This window comes from Phymastichus coffea, unplaced genomic scaffold (genome assembly GCF_024137745.1).
Source record: "Phymastichus coffea isolate CEN01 unplaced genomic scaffold, Cenicafe_Pcof_1.1 PCOF00033, whole genome shotgun sequence".
Taxonomy (NCBI): domain Eukaryota; kingdom Metazoa; phylum Arthropoda; class Insecta; order Hymenoptera; family Eulophidae; genus Phymastichus; species Phymastichus coffea.
The window spans coordinates 166,841-189,486 of record NW_026706844.1 but is presented as its reverse complement, the minus strand read 5'-3'; the positions used below and the strand labels follow the sequence as shown (position 1 = coordinate 189,486).

General features: G+C 33.2%; 2 protein-coding genes across 7 annotated transcripts in view; both read right to left on the bottom strand.

The window, feature by feature from the left end:
• Positions 1-22,646, bottom strand: part of LOC131663324 (uncharacterized) — a 93,190-nt gene that overhangs the window by 2,826 nt on the left and 67,718 nt on the right. The window lies entirely within an intron of this gene.
• LOC131663322 (uncharacterized) lies at positions 5,374-22,313 on the bottom strand. Of its 6 annotated transcripts, none has more exons than XM_058933674.1 (10): positions 22,251-22,313; positions 21,555-22,018; positions 15,711-18,339; positions 15,189-15,402; positions 12,851-13,264; positions 11,793-12,032; positions 10,952-10,999; positions 6,834-7,008; positions 5,592-5,691; positions 5,374-5,517 (listed from the first exon to the last, which is right to left on the bottom strand). In XM_058933674.1, exon 3 carries the CDS (start codon positions 18,332-18,334, stop codon positions 15,956-15,958), a length of 2,379 nt encoding a protein of 792 aa, XP_058789657.1. In that variant the 5' UTR covers positions 18,335-18,339; positions 21,555-22,018; positions 22,251-22,313; the 3' UTR covers positions 5,374-5,517; positions 5,592-5,691; positions 6,834-7,008; positions 10,952-10,999; positions 11,793-12,032; positions 12,851-13,264; positions 15,189-15,402; positions 15,711-15,955. The 6 variants fall into 6 exon arrangements, with proteins under 6 accessions (XP_058789657.1, XP_058789660.1, XP_058789656.1 ...); XM_058933677.1 differs by having other exon boundaries at positions 17,164-18,339; XM_058933673.1 differs by having other exon boundaries at positions 15,189-18,339.

Below are 22,646 nucleotides of genomic sequence, written 5' to 3'. Positions count from 1 at the left end.
CCTAAAATAGATTGTGTCACAGAAGTGGATGGTAAATCGAGGTCGAAAAAACCGATTCTTCAATTTGCAGTACTCTCGGTTAAGAGGTTCTATGAGAAATTAATATTTGAAAGTTAATTTTCACTAAATCTCAAAAACGGCTGAAGCTAAGATAAAAAAACGCATACCAATCGAAAGAGCGTAAATTTTTTCATAAAAACAGATATTCAAATCCGTTTCGATGAGTGTAATATTTTGAAATAAAAAATAAATATGGAATTCCACTGTTGTGAGGTAAGAGGGGACAGTTGAGCTCTCTCTGCCGCCCCTGTCGGTGCGCGCAGATACGTATAGTCGACACTCATCGGCCCTCCAGCCTACTCTGGATTCCCTTTTTCTCATTTTTTCATGCATTTAGCACGTGCGTTAGCTGCTGGCACATGATTAAACTAATTCTTAAGTTTAAAATGCAAAATAATATTTTCTTATTTAACTGACAGTAATTATATTTATACAGGGTGTTTGATTTTAATCCGACCACGCGCATAACCTAGTAAAAACAAACGTTATCAAAAAATGACCTTTATAAAAGTTGCAGGGGACAGAGGAGGCCATCAAACGCTACCATCAACTTTGACCCTTAATACGTTTTTCAAGGTCACCTGAAGGTCAACGTGCTTTTTTTAATAGGAACACCTATTTTTGACCCCGGAATCGTGTAGAGCGGGAAAAATTACATCTAAATGATATTTAAAGTTTGTATTTGTGACCTAAGAAGGTCAATTAAAGGTCAAATGCTCAAAAAACTGTATTTTTGTCATACCGATGTCTCTGTACATTTTATTAATTAAATTAATTCTCTGATTCTCCATTATGAATTTATCCCCTATTTATTATTAAAGTAGAACATTTTTTTAGTTAAGAATAATTTTTCATATTGACTTTACCCGTGCTTATTGTTACATACGAGGGGGTGGAGTCAATAAGTCCTTACAAAATCCAAGAAATGGCGCTCGTCACGCTTAAGTTATGATATTTTTGGCAAGCAATACTACTGACTAGATATCGTACAAAGTTTCAGCTGGATTCATTAAGTCGTTTTTTTGTGAGCGTTGATTGAACAAAAAGTTATTGGTTTATTTGAAAAATGGAAAAAACAGAGTTTCGAGCGGTGATAAAACATTTTCATTTGAAAGGCCTTACACCAAAAGAAATCACAGTTGAGTTGAACGCCGTTCATGACAAGTCTGCCCCTGTGTTTAAGACTGTTTATAACTGGGTAAATGAATTTAAACGCGACCGTACAACAACAAAAGATGAACCCCGTTCAGGACGCCCCGTAGAAGTGAGTACATCCGAAATGGTCAACAAAATCCACGATATGGTGTTGAGTGATAGAAGATTAGAACTGTGAGAAGTTCTCAACTGCAGCAGCAAAAAAATATCAGCAAGATGGGTGCCGCGTTTGCTCACTGTTGAAAACAAACGAACTCGCGTTGTCACCTCTAAGGCTCTTTTGGCACGCATACGTCGTAATCCGGAAGACTTTTGGCGTCGACTCGTAACTGTAGACGAAACATGGGTACACCACTACACTCCTGAAACCAAAGAACAATCCAAACAATGGATTACCGCAGGAGAACCAGTCCCAAAGAAGGCAAAGACAGTAAAGTCAGCTGGCAAGATTATGGCCGCGGTTTTCTGGGATGCGTATGGAATCATCTATATCGACTACTTGGAAAAGGGCCAGACGATCACCGGACAATATTATGCGTCATTATTAGATCAGCTGAAAGAAAAAATCAGAGAAAAACGACCTCACTTGAGCAAAAAAAATGCCTTTTTCTTCAAGACAATGCTCGAGTTCACACGTGTGCAGCTTCGATGGCAAAAATTAACGATTTAAAGTTCAAATTAATTGATCATCCACCATACTCACCTGATTTGGCTCCCAGTGACTTTCTTATTTCCTAACCTCAAAAAAATGGCTTGTCGGGCAACGATTCACGTCGAATGAAGAAGTCATCGCCGAAACAAATGCCTATTTTGAGGGTTTTCAGAAATCATATTTTTCTGATGGCTTAAAAATCTGGAAGGCCGTTTAATAAAATGTATCGACCTTCAAGGAGATTATGTTGAAAAATAAAAAAATTTACATACGCAAAAGTTTTTTTCCTTCTTTTTGTAAAGACTTATTGACCCCCCTCGTACAGTTTATATTTAATATAGCACTACTTATTGAATAGTTAAACTAATAAAATTTCTTTTGTTTAACATTCGTTTCTTCTTAAATTAAATAGTCGCAGAAAAATTATCTCGTTTTTTTCTACTTTGTTATAATCAAAATTTTCACTATGGCTGATTACCCAGCGGCTGAAGGGGTTGATATTCTATTGGTTCTTGGTGAATGTAGGCGTAATTTCCGACAAGCTGCTGCTCTTTATCGAAATTGATATCCCGACAGAAGACATCCGAGTCATACAACAATTCGTGAAATTTACCGTAGAGCTCAATACGGACAACTAGCACGGGTTAGAGAACGTCGTAATTACAATGAAGAAGATATTCGTGTAATAGTGGTTCTGGCAATGGTTCATTTAAATCGTAACATTAGTACCTGTAACATTCAAAGGTAAACTGGTATACCAATGGGTACTGTTTGGAGAATACTAAGAAATCATCGTTATCATCCATATCATATCACTTTGACTCAAGCCATCACACCTGTTGATATGAGATTACGTTTACAGTTTTGCCAATAGGTACGACAATTGATTGCTAATGATCCAAACTTTTTTCGATACGCAATGTTTTCAGACTTTTAAAGCAATGGCCAGCTTCATCGACATAATTGTCATTATTGGTCAGTAGTTAATCAGCATTAGCACAGGCAGATAGATAATCAAAATCGATGGAGTCTTAATGTATGGTGTGGAATTGTTAATGGATACCTTATAGGTCCGTACATTTTCGACGGAAATATAAATATGCATAATTTTTTACATTTTCTGAGAGACCACCTTCCAGTACTTCTGGAAGAAGTAGATTTGTACATAAGATTAAGAATATGGATTTAATTAGATGGAGCTCCTGCACACTACGCTCGAATAATTAGACAATATTTCAATCAATACTATTGTGACAGGTGGATTGAACGCACCGAGCGTGGAGATTTTGATGTTTGATGACCAAGATCTCCAAATTTAACATCACATGATTTTTATTTATGGGGTATTTATAAGATATTGTTTATGAATACGAACCAACAACAAGAGAAGACATGATGCAAAAAATTCGAACCGCTTGTGAAAACATCTCAAGGGCTGTATTACTCAGAACAGTAGAACAATTTGAGCAGCGAATACAATAATGTATTAAAAAAAATGGTGGTATCTTTGAAAACCTATGTTGAATTCTGAATAAAAGTGAGAGGCAAGGGGACTCACTTTAATCAAGCACCCCAAAGGGAACACAAGCCTATTACGTCTACGTCGTTGTTCCTGGGTAATGGTAATAGTAGGATAAAAATTTGACCTTCAAATGACCTTGGATATCGATAATAGGGCCCAGGACATTGTCATATTCAAATTTTTCCATTTTCGGATCCTTGATAGAAAAAATGTTCTGTTGCAACAAACAATGTGACTTTCAAATAACCTTGCAAAAAGGCTTCAAAGACAGCATGGCATTTTACACAATTACTTTCAAAAATTATACAATATTTATATAGGCTTTACAATATTTATTCTACCAAAAAATTAGAAACACTAGTTGTAAGGAGTATTTTTTGAGCATTTGACCTTCAATTGACCTTCTCAGGTCATAAATACAAATTTGAAATATTATTTGGGATGTAATTTTTTCCGCTCTACATGATTCCGGGGTCAAAAATAGGGGTTCCCACACAGCATGTAATATTGCTGCAATATTGCTGCAATATTTCATGAAAGGTTTGGAACATTTCTGCAAGCTTTCATTGAAATATTTCTAAAATATTGCTATGTCCGTGCAATTGAAGCTGCAGCAATGTTGCAAAAAAGGTTGCAGCAACTTTTCTCGCAATATTTCTGCAAAGCATCCATCCAATCTTTCTAAAATATTTCTAGAAACATTACAGCAACTTTTCTTGCAATATTTCTGCAAGGTTTCCTGCAATCTTGCTAAAACATTTCTAGAAACATTGCAGCAACTTTTCTTGCAATATTTCTGCAAGGTTTCCATGTAATCTTCCTAAAATATTTTTAGCAACATTGCAGCAAATTTTCTCGCAATATTTCTGCGGCTTTATCCGCACGGACATAGCAATATTTCTGCAAGGTTTCCATGCAATTTTCCTAAAATATTTCTAGAAACATTACAGCAACATTTTTTGTGATGTTTCTAAAAGGTTTCCTGCAATCTTGCAAAAACATTTCTAGAAACATTGCAGCAATTTTTCTTGCAATATTTCTGCAAGGTTTCTATGCAATTTCCCTATAATATTTCTAGAAACATTGCAGCAACTTTTATTACAATATTTCTGCAAGAATTCCTGTAATCCTACCAAAAGATTTCTAGAAACATTACAACAATTTTTCTTGCAATATTTCGAAAAGGTTTCCTGCAATCCTACCAAAAGATTTATAGAAATATTGCAGCAATTTTTTTTCGTAATTAATTTGAAAGGTTTTTATGTAATCTTTCTAAAATATTTCTAGAAACATTGCAGCAATTTTTCTGAAAGGCGTCCACGCAATATCACTGGAAAATTTCTAGAAATATTACGAATATTTTCCTTACAATATTTCTTTGAATTTGCTTGCACGGATATTGAAATATTCCGAAATATTTCAAGAAATATTGCAGGAATATCACATTTATAAAAAGTTTCAAATATTATAGACATTTTTCATGCACATTATAGAATTGATTGTCAGAAAAATTTATACTATACCTTGCAATGTCTTAGTGACTTCTAGTTATAAATAGTTACATATATGTATATTTTTATATATACATATATGAGCCATTTCATGTCAACTCAATGGATCAACATTTTTTTTCCTTTTTTAATAGTGCCATTTGATTGCATATATTATGTAGAATATGTGTATTTTTTTTTTAGAACTTGAAACTCAAAATTGGATTTTTGGCAGAATTTTCAATATGGCAACTTTTTCAATTTTCGAGCTCATTTTTACCCATGAAGGACTTATTTTAGGTATGGACATTTGAGTATATACATGAAATAACATCGATTTTCGCTCTACTTTACGAATATATAATTAGTTTTCAAAAATACTCAACTTTGGATGAATATATATATATATGTATATATAAAACAATCAAAAAATTATTGGAATTATTACAATGAAAAATTAAAATATTTTACAATTATAAAATAGTGGTTATATCTGCTTTATTAATAAAATAGTCATGACATATAAAATATTCATAATACTGGAATGAGTTGCTGTCTATGCTGAATCAGGATCATCGTCCGTATCATCGGTTAATTGTAGAGGCGTAAATGGTTTCGATTTGTGCATGGACCGCTGCCTACAATAATTATGTGAAATTATAATTATAGTTGATACAGAATTACCTCAATTATTTCCCTTCGTAATACTTACTGACTACGTTTGAATCTGGTACTTGCTTGATCCAAAAATCCTGAAATTGATTTTTTTATGTCATCGTCAGTAGTTTTAGAAAATGAAGCCTTTACAGCCACTAAAAAATCATAATATTTTATGTATTTTCATTACCATGCATATATATATTGTATACATATGGGCAGTTTCACGTCAATTCGGCCGATCAAAATTTTTTTTCAATTATTTTTTATAAATGTGTTTTATTGCATCTCCTGAGCATGTCCATAAAATTTTAGATCTTAAAACTCAAAATTGGATTTTTGGCAGAATTTTGAAAATGGCAACTTTTTCAGTTTTCGGAAAATTTCCAATTTTTGAGCTTATTTTTACCTATGAAGGACTTATTTTAGGTATAGACATATACATATGAAATAACATCTACTTTCGCTCTAGTTTACGAATATATAATTAGTTTTCAAAAATACAGAACGTAGAATGAATATATATGTATGTACATATATACTTGCTGAAAACTCGAAGAGCGACAAGGTTTTGGTCGAATTTTATTCCATCAATCGATGGCTTTTTTAAAGACCTTTCCAAAGATATATCACAAAAAGTGGGCATTCCCCCGTCTTCTATATATATAACTGATATATAACTTAAAATCATCTTACTATTCTATAAAAGTCGATATCTTGGGATAACATTAACTTAAAAAAATAAAGAGATACATGTTTTCGATGTATTTTTTTCCGCAGAACACGATGGTGCTATCAGTTTTATCATAAAACCTAATTAGAAAGCCTTACGGCCAAAAATCGTCTAAAAATATGTAAAATATCGTTGGAAAGGTCTTAAAAAAAGTCATAGATTGATGAAATAAAATTCGACCTAAACCTTGTCGCTTTTCGAGTTTTCAGCAAGTATATATATACATACATATATATTCATCCCACGTTGAGTATTTTTGAAAACTAATTATATATTCGTAAACTAGAGCAAAAGTTGATGTTATTTCATATTATATGTCTATACCTAAAATAAGTCCTTCATAGGTAAAAATGAGCTCAAAAATTGTAAATTTTCCGAAAATTGAAAAAGTTGCCATTTTCAAAATCCTGCCAAAAATCCAATTTTGAGTTTTAAGATCTAAAATTTCATGTACATGCTCAGGAAACGCAATATAACACATTTGTGCAAGAAAAATTGAAAAAAAAATTTTGATCAGCCGAGTTGACGTGAAACTGCCCATATATATATGAGATAAGAACTTACTGTAAATGCATGTACAGAGGGAAAGGACAGAGAAACATTTATTTTTCTCTAAATTTTTCCCTTTTCTTCCGTAAAAGCTGTAGCTTTGCAAAACCTCATCGGTAATTATTCTTGGCATCATGTTGTATATCAGATCATGAGCATTGGCACCACCCGCTTCTTGGAGATGATTTATCTACAATATCGTTCAATAAAGCAAAACATACAAATAATTAATAATCTATTTTCAACTTTAGATGGTTAGATGAAATGCAATGAACTATAAAAACTTGGCAAACGATTTAGTATGTAGCTCAATAAATTTAAGAGGGTCAGATGGGGTTCAAGCGGAGAAAAAAACTTTTTTATCTTAAGGGGATGCCATAACAAAATTTACACCTCAGTAGTTTGTGTTACACACAAATAATTTATTTGTTCGCAATAAATATCGCAATCATCCGCACTTCTTCAAAAACTGAATAATAAACACGTATAACGAAAACTACGATAGCGTATTGACGGGCTGTCTCTACGCTGCATGATTTTGTAATCGTCAACGTTCACTCAATACTCATTTTTTTATTAAGGTCATTCACTTTGAAGAACAATCTAAAGAATAATAAAAAAATTGTAACATTCTATGAAAAGTCAATATTATTCGGGTATAATATGGTTTTTAAAAATTTATAGGTTAAATTGCGTTATGGCATCCCCTTAACATATACTACGTAATAATCGCTTTCATTTCATTCGTTATGCGTTTCATCAGGCCGCCTCAAACGCAAGCCGTAATTTCATGATGGAATGAATTGATGAAAAAATTATTATATTCTTGGAAAACCCCAATCCCAAATCTCCAAAAACTATACAAGCAACGCACACACACACACACAGTTCACACACAAATAATGTATCGAAATATTGATAATCAAATTAGGATTCTAATTACCATTACCATGAAAATGGCTATTTATTTATTTATCAATTTCTGCTCATGAGAATCTGTGGAGAAAGTACTACAGTATCGCACGCAAGTTTTCAACAAATTAATCTATGCATATCTCAACTCACAAAATAAACGTAGACTAAAGGCGATACTTTTTTTACTCTAGCTGCTAAATCAATTTCCCATTGTGCAAACATTCTCGAGAAATTAAATAACATACTTACATGCAATATTGTTATCAAATCAAAAATGAATTGAACCTTAAATTACAACTCATAGCAGATCTATAAAAAAATCCATCAATCCAAATCATTTTTTAAAAAACATGAATCAGGGTACACAATTACAATTCTTTCATATTATTGTTCTGCAACAAGAGGCTAGTACTCTAATACCCACATGAAACTCGGAGAATTTCCAGTACTTTACAGTTCGCGCGCGAATTCCATTCAATCGAATTCTGAAGAGAACATGCGAATTCGGTGAGTTTGATCACAAAAAATCGAAGACTTTATTAGGCCAAGAAACAGCAAGTTCGGAAGAGTACTGTCGAGTATGCGGGAGTTCTTAAGAGTTTGTCACTAAATTTTCACTATCACTAAGTCCGATTCCTACAGTATGTGCCGCGGAATAGTTTTGATAGAAATTATTGATTAAAGTTGTTTAATTTTCGGTTGATGATGCGGAATATCAACTCAGTATGACAGATAGAAGTAATTTCATTTAAAAAATATTCGATCATGGATCAACACGCCACGGTTAGTTGTTATCAACACATAAGTTAGACGAATTATTGACAAAAACTGTACTTATTTTAAAAGCAATAAAAAAAAAAAAAACAAATCACATCTCAAAGTGTTTGAAAAAAGCTAACCATTCAGAAATTTCACGAAAACTTCTCGGACGGTTGTGCATTTTTCAAATATTTCTCGAACTTTTCAAAATATCGAGAAACTACTATGACGATTAAAGTTTCAAAAAAATTTATATCGTAATTCAAAACATTGAAGTTATTAATTATCTAGTGTATTAAAGCATAATAATATAGATTGTATATAATACATGATGATTTATTATATTAACATTTATGTCTATGATATAAAATTATTGACGGACTTTAGATACTTTTGGCTCTTGAATTGAAATTTGGAGATTTTTTGGTTATAAGATGCATTTCATCTCGTATTTTCCATTGACTGAAAATTACTAATTTTAAAAACTCTGGATGTTGCAAGCCTTAACCAAGAGAGTTTAATCACGAATGCTTTAACCTACAAAAACTAGCCGCTATTCATGTAAAACCAAAGACAGGTTAACCGCAAATTCTTTAACTTACAAACTGTAGGCGCTATGCGTCTATATCACAAGACAGGAAAACCTCAAATGCTTTAACCTATAAACACTAGGCGCTGCGAGATTTCAACCAGAAACAGGTTGACCTAAAATGCTTTTATCTACAAATTCTAGGCGCTATGCCTCTTAAATCCAAGATTGGTTAACCCCAAATGCTTCAATCTACAAACACTAGGCCTTAAGCGTCTTAAACCAAAGACAGGTTAACCTCATATTCTATACCCAAAGTTCTGGTTCAATATCTATGGGGCTTAAGACGCATAACGCCTAGTGTTTTAATTTTTTAAGCACCTGTGTTTTATTTGAGTGGATTTGAGAATATTTGGGTTAATTTAAATATTGTCACAAGACAGCGCGGTGATATATTTAATGACTTTCGGATGGGGCAGACCTTGAAAAATAATAATATAGAAAAATTAAGAACGTGCACCCTGTACATTTCCTGACAAGCTATTTCAGCATTCGACAAAAATCGTTTCGAATTGATGGATTTTTGTTGTTGAACTGCTCATATACCAGATTCCATTTCATTGAAAATCAAAAGTAAAGTAGAATACCTTTTACCAGAACCATTTAAAACGAATTAAATGGTAGTATTTTATCAATTTATCAATACATTATAAAACATTGTAAGTATGAGGATTATTTATGTGAAGTTCTCTATACGATCAGGTGTATTCAAAATGTAATGTGACTTTTCAAATTTCGCGGTAAGGATATCATTAATTTGTCATTTTTTTGTTTTGCTCTGTTGCTACACATGTCCTAAACATATGTTCACAGATTCAACTATGTCCATTTTTTGTTTGTTTATGAGAAATATAAAGGTTAGAAACGTTTTGCTTATTGGTCGATTTTCTGCAGCTGAAAAAAATGGATCAAAGAATTTGCATTAAATTTTGTGTGGAAAATAGAATTAAGTACTACAAAATACTTGAAATGTTGACAGTGGCATACGGCAAGTATACTCTACGTAAAAAAATGTTTATAAGTAATACACACTTTTTCAAAATGGCCGAGAAGATACTAATGACGAACCACGTTCTGGACGTTCTGGCGCGTCAACAACAGATGAAAACGTTGAAGCAGCGAAGAAAATCGTTTTGGACAAGGTCGTCCGTCAATACGGAATGTTACCTTCAAGTTATACGCCGCTTACGATAAGCAATACGAAGGAAACGTTCGGAATTGTGAAAAAACAAGTCACGGTTTTTGCATCATGACAATTCACCTGCTTACTCATTGTTGCTTGTGAGAGAATTTTTGCCCAAAAACAACACTATAATCATACCTCAGCCACCACATGTTCACCGGATGTGGCCCCCTGCGTCTTTTTCCTTTTCCACGACTGGAGGAACCTGTGAAAGGTCGAAGATTCGCAACGATTGAGGTTATAAAGACTGCATCGCTGGAAGAGCTCAAGACTATACAAAAAGTCTTATTAGAAATGCTTCAAGAATTGAAAAAGAAGTTAGCATAAGTGTATTATATCTGAGGGGGACCACACATACAATCACACGCACACATATGAATATTGATAAATAAATAAATATTTTTTTATAAAAATAAACAGACACCTTACTTTTTGAACACACCTGATTATATAATTCATACAATGGTTAAAGTTGTATAGGTGAAAAATCAAATTTTATGCCAGTTCCGTTCGATATTTTTTATAATAATAGCCAATAAACCATGAAAAATTTGTGAAATGATGATGGTTATAGTGTTATAATAATTTGATTAGAAAAATGAATAATTTTGAACAAACTATAATAGTGAAATCAAATGTATAGTTATGAATACAGTGCATAACACTACAATCTACATGTCAACTTACGTGAAATAATATTCGATTTTCTCGACTGCAGCGTCGTACTCTAAAAATCTTATTAAATATTAATTCATTACATCTTTAATACTTTCATTATTTTGATTGTTACGTGTCGCAAGATACACGAGAACTATTGAATCCTATACAGATGTATATTTTAGCGGGCTCAAACTTTTTTAATGCATTTCTGTTGGTGTTATAAACAATTTTCATTGCCTCTAACGTTAAAGGATAAGTACACTCGCCGGAGATGGGTTCTGTCTACCCATTTAAATTTATACATGGGAACCCATCTAAAAATTCAAATAGTGGACAGAACTAATCTCCGGCGAGCGTACCTTATTGAATTACTTTCTAAAATACGACAATTGAATAATAACACGACTTAAGGAGGTTCAGGATCATCAGCTGCGGGAGCGGGGCGGGGCGACTCTCCTCTCACCGCGCGCGCCACTTTGCTCCCCGTGCACCTCCCCGTATAACCGATAAAATCGAGTTTCTGCTCACATTTTAATTGACTGTTTACAATTAAAAATGGTGACCTTAGCTCAAACTTTGGCATTAGATTCCGCAATAATTATTTTATATGTGTTTAGTTTTTTTTAACGTTCTGTGCATTTTTTTGAGTTTGCACTCTAAGTGAATCACTTTCAAGACCACGTCTCTCATAAGAGCCCGTGTATAAGAGCTCAACTTTGAGTACGATTTTCTTCCAAATTCGGATGGTAAAAAATATTGAAAATATTCACAGATGCTCGTAATGCTTTTATCTAAGACATTGGTCAATTTGAGCTCATTCTGTGCATTTTTGTAATGGTCCTGAACCTTCTTAAAGCGACATACTCACCACAATCCTTGCAAATTTCTTATCTAGTCATTTTGCTTCGACTTCTTTTATCTTTTTTTTGTATTGTCATTATTAGCATCGATTGGAAAATACTCTTGAAACATTTGTTATTCTCTAATCTTTAATCAAGATATAATTATTCTGATGAAGTATGCCTTCTTTGATTTTTTAACAATTTTCCATTGTTTTCTAGCTTCTAAGATATATAATTGACTTTTTTAAGTATAAGTAACTGTACATCTAAAAACAGGAAAAATTTTTAAAAACAAACGCTTTTTTTATATCATAAATGAGGTAGGTGTATCAAATATGAGAAAACTATGCGCAAATAGCTGTAACTCTTGTCCACCCTAGAATTTATCGGGGTGATACGACTCATTTGAATGCTTATGGACAGAACTTTGAATTGAGCCGTCGCAAGATGATTTTAATGAAGTGTAGCCTGAATTATAGCTTTTCGAATTTACCCTCCTTTTTTAAGCATATAAAACAAGTGTATTCAATATGAAATACTGCGGGAACAGATATTTATCGTTACATAAGCTACTCGTGGCACATAATAATCAGATGTGTGCAAATATTCTTACGTATTCAGAAAAAATATCATCCCTGAATATATGTAGAAGCGTTATGTTTAAGTTCATACATCGCCTACTATTAGGATTTTCTAAAATAGTACTTGGCACGGCATTAGGCTTATTTGTGAATTACGAAGAAATGAAGGAGTGATTCTAAAAGGTCGAAACATGACGAATTTAGTGGTGTATTATAGACTTATGGTCGAATCGAGTAAAGTGGTTCAAATGACCTTTGTTAAAAGAACAACTGATTCAGTTGGAAAATTCGCTCGTTTAAGCATAAAAAGGCTACTACAAACCGGGTTTTGCATTTGTGGCTGGTTAAAAAGTCCATGGACATGTCATTATTTCATCTTATGAATATAATACCACAAGCTGGTACGGTCACAAAGTTAAAAGTTTTAAATCCAAAAATAGTCTCATATAGGGTACACCTACCTTAGGTGAAATAAAAATTAATGATATGAATATTTAAATTACCATAAATTTTTTGCAAGGACGGTGTATTTTCCGTCGCTGTATTTTCATTATCTTTCATAATAACTTCGGTCGAATCATTGACAATAGGCTCTTTGTTCTTATCATACATTGTCGACGTATTCTGAGAAGCTGAACAAACATTCAGTTCGTCTGGTATTACTGGTTCCAAAGAGGCAGATTCCTCTAATTCTAAAGGATCTTGTAAACTACCATCGTCACTATTGTCACTGGCATCTGATTTCGAACACCGTACTTGTTCAATATTGTGACGTTTCGTAGGTACTACAAACTCATTTGATACAATTTTCTTGTTTCGTCTTTTCCTACTTATTTTTAACTTTTCTGTATCACTTGGATCCGTAAGTACTTCAATACCATTCATGCTTTTTTCCTGTACTGCTGTAATATAGTCAGCTGAAAAATTCCATTAAATATATACTCGTATGTATACTTATAGGCAGGGTGAGTTGACCTAAGACATCCTATGTATGTACGAGGTGTGTTCAAAAAGTAACGAGAATTTTTAAATTTCGCGGGTTTGGAGAGTCCGCTTGTATAAAATTTTTTTTTATTATGTTGGTACACATGCCCCTGAAGTACGATAAAATTTTCAGCAATATTCATTGCTTACTTTTTAAGTGGCAGCCGCTAACGTTAGACGTGTTTTTCGAGCTCGGCGATTTTCGTTTGTGAAAAAAAATGGATCAAAGAATTTGTATTAAATTTTGCGTAAAAAATGAAATAAAGTGTAGTAAAGTTTGTCAAATGTTAACAAAGGCATATAGTGAGTCTGCTATGAGTAAAGCAAGGATTTATGAGTGGTATAAGCGTTTCCAAGATGGCCACGAAAACGTTGAAGATGACGAACGACCCGGACGCCCAAGCACATCAACAACCGATGAAAACGTGAAAAAGTGAAAGAAATGGTTATGAACGATCGCCGAATCACAATCAGAGAAGTCGCTGATGATGTTGGCATATCAGTTGGCTCATGCCATCAAATTTTTTCGAATGTTTTGGGTATGAAACGTGTGGCAGCAAAATTCGTTCCAAAATTGTTGAATTTCGAACAAAAACAGCGGCGAATGGAAGTTGCTCAGGAGTCGCTAAATGAAGTCAATAACGATGTAGAACTACTAAAACGTGTTATAACAGGTGACGAAACATGGGTTTACGGATATGATGTCGGAACTAAGGCTCAATCGTCCCAATGGAGGCATTCTGGATCGCCAAGACCGAAAAAGGCTCGACAAGTGCGGTCGAATGTGAAGGTTATGCTCACTGTGTTCTTCGATTTTAATGGCATAGTGCATTATGAATTCTTGCAACAAGATCAAACAATCAATAAGCAGTACTACAAGTTCAACGTCGTTTGCGTGAAGCAATCCGAAAAAAACGCCCGGATTTGTGGCAAAACAATTCATGGCTTTTGCACCACGATAATGCGCCTGCTCACACTTCATTGCTTGTTCGTGAATTTTTGGCCAAAAACGAAACTGTAACGATGTCTCAGCCTCCATATTCGCCAGATATGGCTCCATGTGACTTTTTTCTATTTCCAAAAATAAAGAGAACATTAAAAGGCCGTCGTTTTACAAGCATAGATGACATTAAAAGCGAATCGCTGAAAGAGCTAAAAGCTATTACAAAGATCGAGTTTCAAAAGTGTTTCGAGGATTGGAAAAAGCGTTGGCATAAGTGTATTGTATCCGAAGGGGACTACTTTGAAGGCGACAACATTAATGTAGATGAATAAATAAATATTTTTTTCATAAAACGAAAATTCTCGTTATTTTTTGAACACACCTCGTACTTTTTACAAAAATGAAACTGAAGGTATTTGAAAGTACAGAAGCGGAAATTGGATGTGCAAATAATCCACCAATTGAAGCTACGGCTCAAAGTTAGTGTTTTTGAACCCTTATAAAATTAAGATGCTATTTGAAATGAATATGCTTTAAAACTGATTTCGCTTGCTCATGAGATGCACAATCATTTGCGATATTAATCACAGTGTGTAAATAAAGTTACGATAAGGCTGAGTCAATTATTCATAATAATTTTTTAGAAAGTACATTCGATTAAGCGATTAGAGAACTACAATATTTATATATTATATTTTAATAAAAATAAATATAAAACCGGAAATTTTCGGAAAGGGTAGCACTTCTACACTGAATTCATATTATAATGGGATATAATAGTAATATTTTATGCATCCTTAAGACGTATTTGATTGCATAAGGGTTGAAAAACACTGAATAGCTCCGAAAGTGTAGCAGCTATGAAAGTTAGCACATACATAACTATATAAACATCAATAATAATTAATTCTTACGGCACGTTTTCACTATCTTTTTGAGAGGTATTTGAATAAAGTGCTCATCAACATCATCATCTTCAATGATCATCTTTTTAATATGTGCGATTGAGTAGTTACTTGGAGGATAATCGAAGGATGTTTTATCAAGAGAAATCCAACCAATAGGTACAACGAATTTCTTATCATTGGTATCGATGACTATAGCGTATTTGCGAGTCATAATTGACCTCTGTAATTTTCATAATTATAAATGAATAATAATAATAAAAAATTGAATTATTTTTTTTGTAAGAGTAACTTTGATTGAATGAAAACTTAAAAGAACACCACGCGAACAATTAGTAAATTCTTTTATGTTAAGGGGTCCAGACGGTGTGGAAATTAGAAAATTGGAAGTCTTCTTCATGGGCGTGTACAAAGCGTACCAATAAAGCTATTGAAATGAAACTTTTTTTATCGTAAAGTACTCAATAGAAGCTTAAATTTTCTGTATCACGAGCCAAAATTGTAATTAAGGGCCTTAAAAAGACACTTAACTATATATACCCATATATGAGGTAATAATTCTGTGTTTCATCCGTATATTTGTAGTGAAATATTTCTATCTCATTTTCGGCTGAAAATATGAGTGGTAACAGTTCACTTATGTTTTCATCATCCATACAAGGGAATTTTCTCGCTCATTTGGTGCTTCTTACAAGTTTATTAAGTCTACAGATGACAACATTCTTGTCGAAAACTATCGTTCGGTTTACTTCAATCTCATGCTGTAAACAAACTAATTATTTAAACGTATGAACTAATGGATAAGTTATGAATCCTTCAGTACACGGAATTTTGAATATTTTAGCATGTATTTCGTTGCAAGCCCACTCTTCCAGATGACTGCTTTGTCGTACAATTTTAATGCCTAATACACTGCTACGGAGTCCCGACATCACAAATAAATCTCTTAACATATCACATTTATTTCCAGTAATATATATATTTCCATTACTTTTCGAAACAGAGATAATCTCAATTATGGAACCGTTAGAAACCATGACGCAATTATTTCTTTCGTCTGTGACATCAATTTGAAATGCGTTCGCTTTTAAAATTTTATAATACCGTGTATTTGGTCGACCACTAATATCTAAAGCCACATACGTAATTTTTTCAACAACAAAATTACTAGTATTAACGGCACATCGACTTGCCCAATTCTTCATCGACGCGTATTCGGATAATCTTCTGGCAATTTGCTGCAACGGCCTCTCTCCTTTTCTTATCAATTTCTTCAGAGAACAAATGAAATTTTCGAATGGAAATGCACTAAAAGTTTCTACTACGCCAAACAGTTCAACGTCTTTGCATAAATGTCCGAAATTGTGTACATTATGCGTAACATGTCTGCTACCACACAATTTTTGGAAACCATAAATAAATTTCATGGCTAGAGATTGGCAGTATTTTATGATATCTGGTTTACGAACTAATATTTCATTATTTAGAATAGTCATGACTACATGAAGTGTTAAAAGGTTCTCATACACTTGTGGATGAAAGACATCTTTAACTATAGATGGACCAAAGTATAACAAAAAATGTCGGAATTCAGTTGCCTTCCACTTTTTCCAGTATTTCAAAGATCTTGAACGGCGATTAAATTCTAATGGTAAAATGTTTTTCAAACCTTCTAATCTTTCCGAAATTTTTTCAATGCATTGATTTGCAAGCCGGAATATTTTTCGTTTACTTTTGGTATCACCTACCCAGAGTCTAATCATGTGCTTCATTATACCTAAATATACCAAGTGCATGACATCTAAAGGTACATTGGATACTAGACCAACATAAGGTAACTCATTCAAAATAGTTTCTCCGTGTTGATAATTATCAGAATAAAACATAATTTTGAATTTAGAATCGGTTCTTAATAAATCGTTACAGTATCTACTCAATTCTTCGATGCTATCTGTGGGGAAACAAACTGATGCTATATGCGTACCTTCGATCGTGCACTTGCTGCAACTGTAGTAACCAGAATGTCCTTTTGTACATAAAATAAAAGATTTAGCAGGAGCATCCAAAATAAGTCGATCTAATCTTACATTGTATACGTTGCCGTTATATAAAAATCCATTACTTATTAAATCTGTAAATTCTTCTTTAGTCCTTTTCAAAAATACATTGGCATCCACCGGTTTCGAAGTCCCATAGTAAATACCAACTGCATACACAGTTTCTACTTCAACGTCTTTCATTGATATAATCCACAGACCTTTTTCGGATGAATTACCAACAAGTGGAGCCCCATCTATATTGACTGAAAGTTTTATAGTGTTGAAAACATGTTTTTGAGAAATACGATCATGAATAATTTTTTCGATGGCATTAGCTACACCTAAATGACAATATTGACCACTGTCCATTTCGATAACATCAGTACTTCTTGGTGTTTTTAAAAGCGTACGCGGATCTTTCGGAAACTTTGTACCAGTATACTTATTTAATATAGCAAGTAATGGTTTAAGATGGCCATGTTTAATTTTGTAATCCCTTGCCCAGCAGATGATTTCTTGATGAAATTTTGTATCATTATCAGCTATAGAATCATGCATCATTACATCAAAATCTATCGAGTCATCCATATCTGAATCCGGGATACTTTCAGCATCGTTATCGCTATAGCGATATATATCAGAAGAAAAGCTAGAGTCTGTATCAGAGTTATTTGCATCAACACAGTATTCGTTAATTACATCTTCATATCCAGACTTGAATTCATATGTGCTTGTTGAGCAGTTGGTATCTACATGTACAGACACTGGATTGAAATCTAGATTATAAGATCCTTCAGTTCTATTCACTTGCGACCCAGCAGATTCGAAACACGACGCATCCTGTTTAAGTGTTTTATCAGCAGATGAGGTATTGGCAGGAATTGACACATTGCTACTTTTACATTTTTTCGTCCCAGTAGATTCGGAAACAAGGTCTTGTTGAATCGTTTCGACATTACATGAGGAATTGGCAGCAATATTTGTCTCAGAGTTTAAAAGAGAATGCTTAGTGCTTAAAGATTCAATAATCTGTAAATCGTGTTCAGTGTTTTTTTTCGATAACCTTCTAATATGTCGATCACTTAATGGAGGAACTCCTTTCCTCTTTCTTGGCATTTCACCTAAGAAAAACAAATACGCTAGCTAAGAAATTAGAGAAGCATGGGTAACATTAAAAGAGAAAAAAGCTGCAGGCCCGGATGGAATACCGAGTGAGGTGTGAATACACGAAGGGTCTGATAAACAAAATGATATGCATACTGGGAAAAGTGTGAGAAAGACAGGGAATTCCGGAAGATTGGAGGTCAGCCATGGTTGTACAGCTGTATAAAAAGGGCGACCCCAATAATACTCAAAATTATAGAGGTACATCACTTTTGTCGTCGGCTTATAAATTATACACAGAAATCATAAGAAAACGTTTAGAAAAAGAAGTGGAAGATCTGGGGATTTTACTGGAGGGACAAACAGGTTTTAGAAAAGGGAGGGCCACAACGGGTAACATATACATACTGAATCATATTATTGGCATGACAAGGAATAGGAAAGAAAAGATATACGCGTTATTCGTTGACTTGAAAGCGGCGTTCAATACGGTGGACCGAAAAATTCTTGGGATGATTTTCGAAAAGTTTGGTATAAGTAGGAACATAATAAGAAAATTAAAAGAACTATATGCGGAAACGAAAATAAAAGTGAGAGCGGGAGAGGTTTTATCGGAAGATTTTGGACCTTAAAGGGCTGAGGCAAGACTGCGTACTTAGTCCGCTTTTATTCTGCCTGTACATCGCAGGTTTGGAAAAGGAGTTCGAGACTAAAAACAAAGGGGGAATAAAATTTAATAGAACCAAGGTTTGGTCACTTGCGTACGCGGATGACTTAGTTCTAATGGCATACAACAGGGAGGCTCTTATTGAAATGATGGTTATACTGAAAAAATTTTTGAAGGAAAGGAATCTCATACTGAGCATAGAAAAAATAAGGTTTTAATTTTTAATAAAGATAAAGGCAGTAAGAAAGAAAAAAAGGTATGGGGTAAAAGTGAAATAGAAGAAGTGTCAACTTTTAAATATTTAGGTTTTATGTTCAACGCGAAAGGGGATTATAAAGATCACATAGCAGAACTAAAAAAAGAAAGGAAAAACAGCGGCTAAGAAAACATGGAGATTAGGGAAAAGAGCGTGCAAAAACGATTATAAACGTAGAAGAAGGCTTATTGATTACTTAGTACGTAGCGTCATGGAGTACGGGATGGAAATTTGAGGATGGGAGGAAAAGAGGGAACTGGAAAAAATACATATGGACTACATAAGATGGATTTTGAGACTCGATTTTAGCACACTGAGATATATAATCTCACAAGAAACGAATACGTGGAAAATGAAAATTAGATGGGAAGAAAGAGCAGCTACATACGAGAAAAAAGTGGAGAATTTAGAAGACAACAGACTGCTTGAACAATGCTGGCTGAGAAAAAGAGAGAATAATAAGCAGGACAGATACAGTATAGAAAGAAAAGCGTATTATCAGAGAGTAGGTTTGAGCGTAGAGGTAGTGGTAATAATAAAACAGCAGGAAGGAGATTATACGACGAAATAAGGAATAGAGGAACAGACGACGAAAGACAAATTAGGATAGGCAAAATTAACGATGTAAAGTATAACGCAGGATATGAGTACATTATGTATGAGGGGCTCCCGAAATATTTGCGGATAGGTAGGAAAGATGTAAACATTGATGTATTAGCTAGACTAATTCAGAAGGTATGACACCTCAAAAATATGTTAATTATGTCCCGAGTTTAGTATCAAAATTGACTGTTTCTTAGATAAAAACTAAAAATACGAAAATTTTTTCAAACTAAACGACATGATCTCAGCTTTCTGTCGATAACTTTAAAATTGCAGTAGATCCATTACTATATCACATCTTATAAAAAAGAAATTTTATTTTTTAACGTACTAAACCTTTCACAACGCGCCCTTTATATGTTCTTTCGCAGGTCTGACCTTCTCCTACTCAGCTATTTTAATACCATAATCTCTGTAGATCTAGCTATAATTAGGAATGTCAATTCTCACGTAACTTTCAGTTTTGATATTAAAAATTTTGATTTATATATCCATCTTACTGTTAAATTAAGTAAATCTCCCTTCCCTCCAATACAATCGAAATTAATTTCTATGCACTTGTGCTCGTCGTTGACTCTGTTCTAAAAATTGATTTCTAAACAGCCTCTAAAGCCTACTCGCATGGCAGTTTTACCTGAAAAGTATATTAGGAAGGGGGGGAGGATTTCACTCGCGGTATTAAGGATCATTAACATTTTGAGGCAAATATCATACATGTATCATTTATCTAATTCCTGCGAAACAAACAACTGATCAGTAAAATACGCGAGTCTTTTAATACAGCAAAAAATGTTGGAATGAAAAGCTTACGTAGCAACTTATGTAATCTGAAAGAATTATGGAAACAAGAGTTACTTTTTTGAATCATTGTAAAGTCAAAAAAAAAAGTCAGGACTAAAACACCACAGATTTTGCTATAACATCTGAGGTATACAAAAAGGGAGCAAGAAAAATTTTTTTAAACAAAATGAATTCGGAAAAATAAAAAAACTTCTGATATTTAAAAGAGAAATGGAAAAAAAAAAATAAAACAAGAAGAAATAGAAGCTAAGAAACAAGAAAAAATTTAATTAAAAAAAACAAGCTATATTCCGAGAAAAATTAATAAAAAAGGAGACAGAAGCTAAATTTAAAAAATTGTTAGAAGAAAAGGCAGCAGCATTAAACTTGACAGATTACAATACGTCAATTCCTAAAAAACAGAAAGTTTTGAAAGAGATTGCCAACACACATTCATAATTATTTTACCAGTTTTATGTTTTATAAGTTTTGTAAATTTACTGCTATTATTCATCATCAATCTTAAATTCTATCACTGATAACAATATAACGTTCAATAATTTGTAGTCGGATATGTACTTATTGATCATATTAATACTTAATAAGTATTCAATTATAAGTTTTGCAAATTTAAAATAAATGTAGATTATTTTTAAATGATATGAGAGATGAAAATGTGATATTAATTCAAAGACTTTTAAAATATTAGTATCGTTATGCTCAGAAAGATGTTAAAAAATGTAAATTCCAGAATTAAATGAGTATCTGATCTTAAATTAAGACAATAATTAGATATAAATAATTATTTTCTTGTGCACTTGGTAGCTATAGAAAGGACTATGCTCCAGGCGATATCATTTTTGGTTTCATATAATAGCAAACTAAAAAGTTTGGCCATTCATTCAAATAAAAGTTTTACACATTACCTTGTTATTTCTCTTGTAGTTATATCGAAATATGCCACAGTGCCAATTGAAAACACACAATCTATGTCGTACTTTGAAAAACAAAATCTGGCCAAAGGTGATAAAAAAATAATGTGTGTCTATATAATTCTCTTATAATTATGTAAATATGCCAATTCAAAATCCACGATCTATTTGTCGCAATTGGAAATAATCTTGCCAAGGTTAATTGAAAAATAATCTGTGTCTATATATTATTGGTAGTATTGGTACTTCATTTGATTTCCTTTATAATCTGAATTTTTGTCTCTCTCTCTCTCTCTCTCTCTCTCTCTCTCTCTCTATCTCTCTCTCTCTTTCTCTCTATCTCTCTCTCTCTCTCTCTCTCTCTCTCTCTATCTCTCTCTCTCTTTCTCTCTATCTCTCTCTCTCTCTCTCTCTATTCAAAATAGCTGAATTATTAGCTAGTAGAGACAATAAAAAAGCTGGAAAAAAACATTTTAATTAATAAATATTTTCAATAAATATATATTTCTATAATAAAATTCGGGGTTCACAAATATAACATCACGGGTCACCCTCGTGGCATCGTCCGAGAGTGATCCGTGAAAGTGATTCCGATCTAATTTAATACATGAATATATTCAACTTTTATGATAAAATTATAACTATGTTATAATGGTTATAAAATCTGTTAATAAATTTTCTTTTACTTACTTGGAGATGGAAGCGAAAGCAGCGAAACACAAAGCTGTCTAATCTCTAATGCCTGGAATTGAGGCGGCTGGAGTAAGGAGAGTGCATAGGTGCGGTCACAATACCGAACACGATATACCTATTACAACCGAAGATTACAACTAAACATAATCCGGGCCATGGAATACATTCAATTGTATGTTTGAATTTGCACTTTTAAAATAACTATTCAGAAAATTTGCACCTCAAATAGCTATTTCGCCAAAAATTCGTAAAGTTACGCAAACTTCAAAACGCTATGAATCGCAAACAAATCAGCTTTTTCAAATTTTCTTTACATAAAAAATTTGCAACTTTTTTGTATAAATTAGCACCGTTTGAAAAATAAGGCTCGGTCCCCCCATTTCTTATTGGTAA

Coding starts and splice junctions, on each gene's coding strand:
- LOC131663322 (XM_058933673.1), bottom strand. CDS start 18,334: ATGCCAAGAAAGAGGAAAGGAGTTCCTCCATTAAGTGATCGACATATT.